At 51.8% G+C, this 2,762-nt stretch overlaps 2 protein-coding genes across 2 annotated transcripts in view; one reads left to right on the top strand and one right to left on the bottom strand.

Moving 5' to 3' along the window:
* Nucleotides 1-2,548, bottom strand: part of BECN1 (beclin 1) — a 3,294-nt gene extending 746 nt beyond the window's left edge. The window contains 7 exon segments of the mRNA XM_008640485.2: nt 3-72; nt 526-586; nt 672-821; nt 1,307-1,453; nt 1,660-1,854; nt 2,003-2,139; nt 2,393-2,548. Of these exon segments, the coding sequence (XP_008638707.1) occupies nt 3-72; nt 526-586; nt 672-821; nt 1,307-1,453; nt 1,660-1,854; nt 2,003-2,139; nt 2,393-2,482 (850 nt within the window). The 5' untranslated portion in view covers nt 2,483-2,548.
* Nucleotides 1-2,762, top strand: part of PSME3 (proteasome activator subunit 3) — a 21,680-nt gene that overhangs the window by 11,935 nt on the left and 6,983 nt on the right. The gene's annotated exons all lie outside the window — the stretch shown is intronic.

Consider the following 2,762-nt stretch of genomic DNA (forward strand, 5'->3'; position numbering starts at 1 on the left):
TGCCACCATGGCGTGATCAAACTTGTTGTCCCAGAAGAACCTCAACCCTCCAGAGCAGTACAGGGGGAGCTCCTGGAAAAGAGGTTTGTATCAGGCACACCAAGCACTTGTTTTTGATATGGTCAGTGCAGCTTTTTAACCTCACATGAAGCTTAAATTTGTCATGAGATGCTGAGAAATGGCTTGTGGCCCAGAGCAAGTGTGACTGGTTTTGTGCAAGTACCTGCCATGTGTGGGCACGTGTTCCTGACTTCCACCAATCCCCAATCAGGCCATCTACCTGCCAATCACCCCAAAGCATGCCATCTGCCTCTGGCCAGGTGTAGTGTGTCATTCAACAGTTCTGTCACTTTTATCACTGCTGGCTGGCTTTGGAGTGAGATGTTACCGTGTTGGAGGAGCTGGGGCAGCCAGCTCTCCTGGACTCCACATTCACAGGGACCAAGTTTGTTTCCTGCATCCCCAGCGTGACCAGGGCTCTGGCACTCAAGCTCAATGTCCCAGGATTTGTATGGGATCTCTTACCTTGGATTTGTCCGTGAGGGACTCCAAATACGAGTGGTTGCCATAGGGGACAAGACGGTATCTGAAAAAAGGAGACAGAATTCAAAGGCACCCGAGTCTGCCTGTCCTCTGGGCTGTAAGGGAACTGTGTGTGGTAGTGCATGTACCTCTGAAACTTCAGGCCCATTTTGTTGGCCAGGGCATGCAGCAGCAGCACAGTCTGCCCCCAGGCAGCGTTGATCTCGTTCCACTCCACAGGAACGCTGGGGAGACGGCCAAGCCTGAAGTTATTTATTGTACCAAACTGCCCGCTGTGCCTGTGATAAGAGAATTATAAATAAGTGTGCTGGGCTGGGAACAGCTCGGGAACAGCTCCTGGCCTGATAACCAAATAGGGGCTGTGTCCCACCGGCACTGCACACACAGTGCCAGCCGTGCACACGGAGGGTTTGGGCCTATTCTTAACAAGTCTCTGTAAATACCAAACACTTGTTCTCTTTTGGTTATAAAAACACAACAAAAACCCCAACCAGCCCCCCCAAGCTACCTGCTCAGTGAACCCCGATGCCAGTGTCACCGCTGGCCGGCACAGGGGTTCCCAGTGCGTTACTGGGGCTGGCGAAGGAGCCATTTCCCAGTCCCACAGCCTGGCACACCTTACTCAGCTGCCACTCCTGGGAGGTGGCATTCATTGCTTTGCCTGTGAGCTGGCTTGCACCTTTCCTGTCAAATGCAGTGACTTAAACAGCCTCACACTGCAGATTCCAAGAAAATTGATGTAACATTCCAGTGTCTACGTTACCAGATGTGAAAGGTTGCGTTGAACACGTTGGTTTTCTTTAATTTATCCAACTGCATCTGGGCATAGCGCATTTGGTTGTCCACACTTTTCAGCTCATCATCCAGCTCCAGCTGTTGCCTCTTGAACTCACAGTATTCCTTCTGATACCTTTGAGCAAAAGCAAGACAAGAAGGGCTGAGTGCTGGCTGCTACATCAGAGTGACAGCTCTGCAGGCCGCTTTGGTCAGGCCACCTTTCCTTCTGCAGAGAACGAGCCACTGGAGTTTGAGCACATTTACAGGTTTCTCATGTTACAACCTCATTTATCTGTTGCCTCCAACCCCTGCCACAAGCTGCAGCTGCAGCTCACTCACTGAGCCTCCTCCTGCTCCAGCCGCTCGGCCTCTGCCCTGACTCTCTCAAAGTCCTCAGCCACAATCTTGCGGTTCTTCTCAACATCCTCCAGCTCCTGAATCAGCTGCTCCTCCTCCAGTGCCAGTTCTTTCAGTTCTGTCTGCAGCTTCTCTTTATCATCCTCGTTCATCTGTTCCAGTATCTCCAGACATCTCCTAAAGGATGACAACAGGATTACCAAAACAGGTATCCTGGTAAGTCCTGCACTGCCAGTCCCCAGTTCTGTGTCAGCCCCAAGCTCTCTGCACTGATCGTGCCTCAAGCTACAGCAGCTCTGTCTTGGGTCATCGCTGGATCACTCACTTGTAGTTCTGGCACTCGTTCTCTGTGATGTTGAGCTGTGTGTCCAGCTGGTCCAGCAGAGTGTCTGTGCACTCCTCACACAGTGGGTGATCCACATCCGTCTGCCCAGACATGATGTCAAAGAGGTCGCCAGTGACCTGCAGGAAGACCTCACATCAGTGCAAGTGAAACCACACTGCCTGCTGGTTTTCAGCAGTTTCAGTTTGCAGAAGTCTTCTTTTGCAGATCAAATATTGATTCAAATAATCTGGCTCACCGGAACTACTCACCAAACAAACCCCTGGAAAGCAAATGCTACGGGAAACTTTGCAGTTTAGTTTTGCAGAGCACCAAGAAAAACTGAAGCTCCATTCCCAAGCATCTGAGTTTACCAGCTCATGACCCACTTGCCTTCAGCCTCCGGCTGAGGTTTTCCATCGTGCCACCATCCGACGCCTCTCCGATCAGCGTGAAACTGTTGGCACTTTCCGTTGACATCATTCTTAGAAAAAACGTTACTGAGGTGAGTGTCAAGGTTCATGAGGAGGCAGCTCAAGTGCCACACCTGAATCTGGGGCTGGGTCAGGGAAAAGGGAGAGCAGGAGACTGGGGCAACCCGTGTTTTAGGGGCTCTGTCGGGTTTGTGCTGACCCGCAGTTGAGGAGCAATGCCCCAAGAATGTGCAGTTCTGTGTTCAAACTGCCAAGGAGCCCGAGGGCCACGGGGATCCTGCAGGGGAAACTCTAAGGGGTCACAGGAGCTCTCCCGTGTGACCTCCCCA

This window comes from Corvus brachyrhynchos, unplaced genomic scaffold (assembly GCF_000691975.1).
Source record: "Corvus brachyrhynchos isolate BGI_N302 unplaced genomic scaffold, ASM69197v1 scaffold30, whole genome shotgun sequence".
NCBI lineage: Eukaryota > Metazoa > Chordata > Aves > Passeriformes > Corvidae > Corvus > Corvus brachyrhynchos.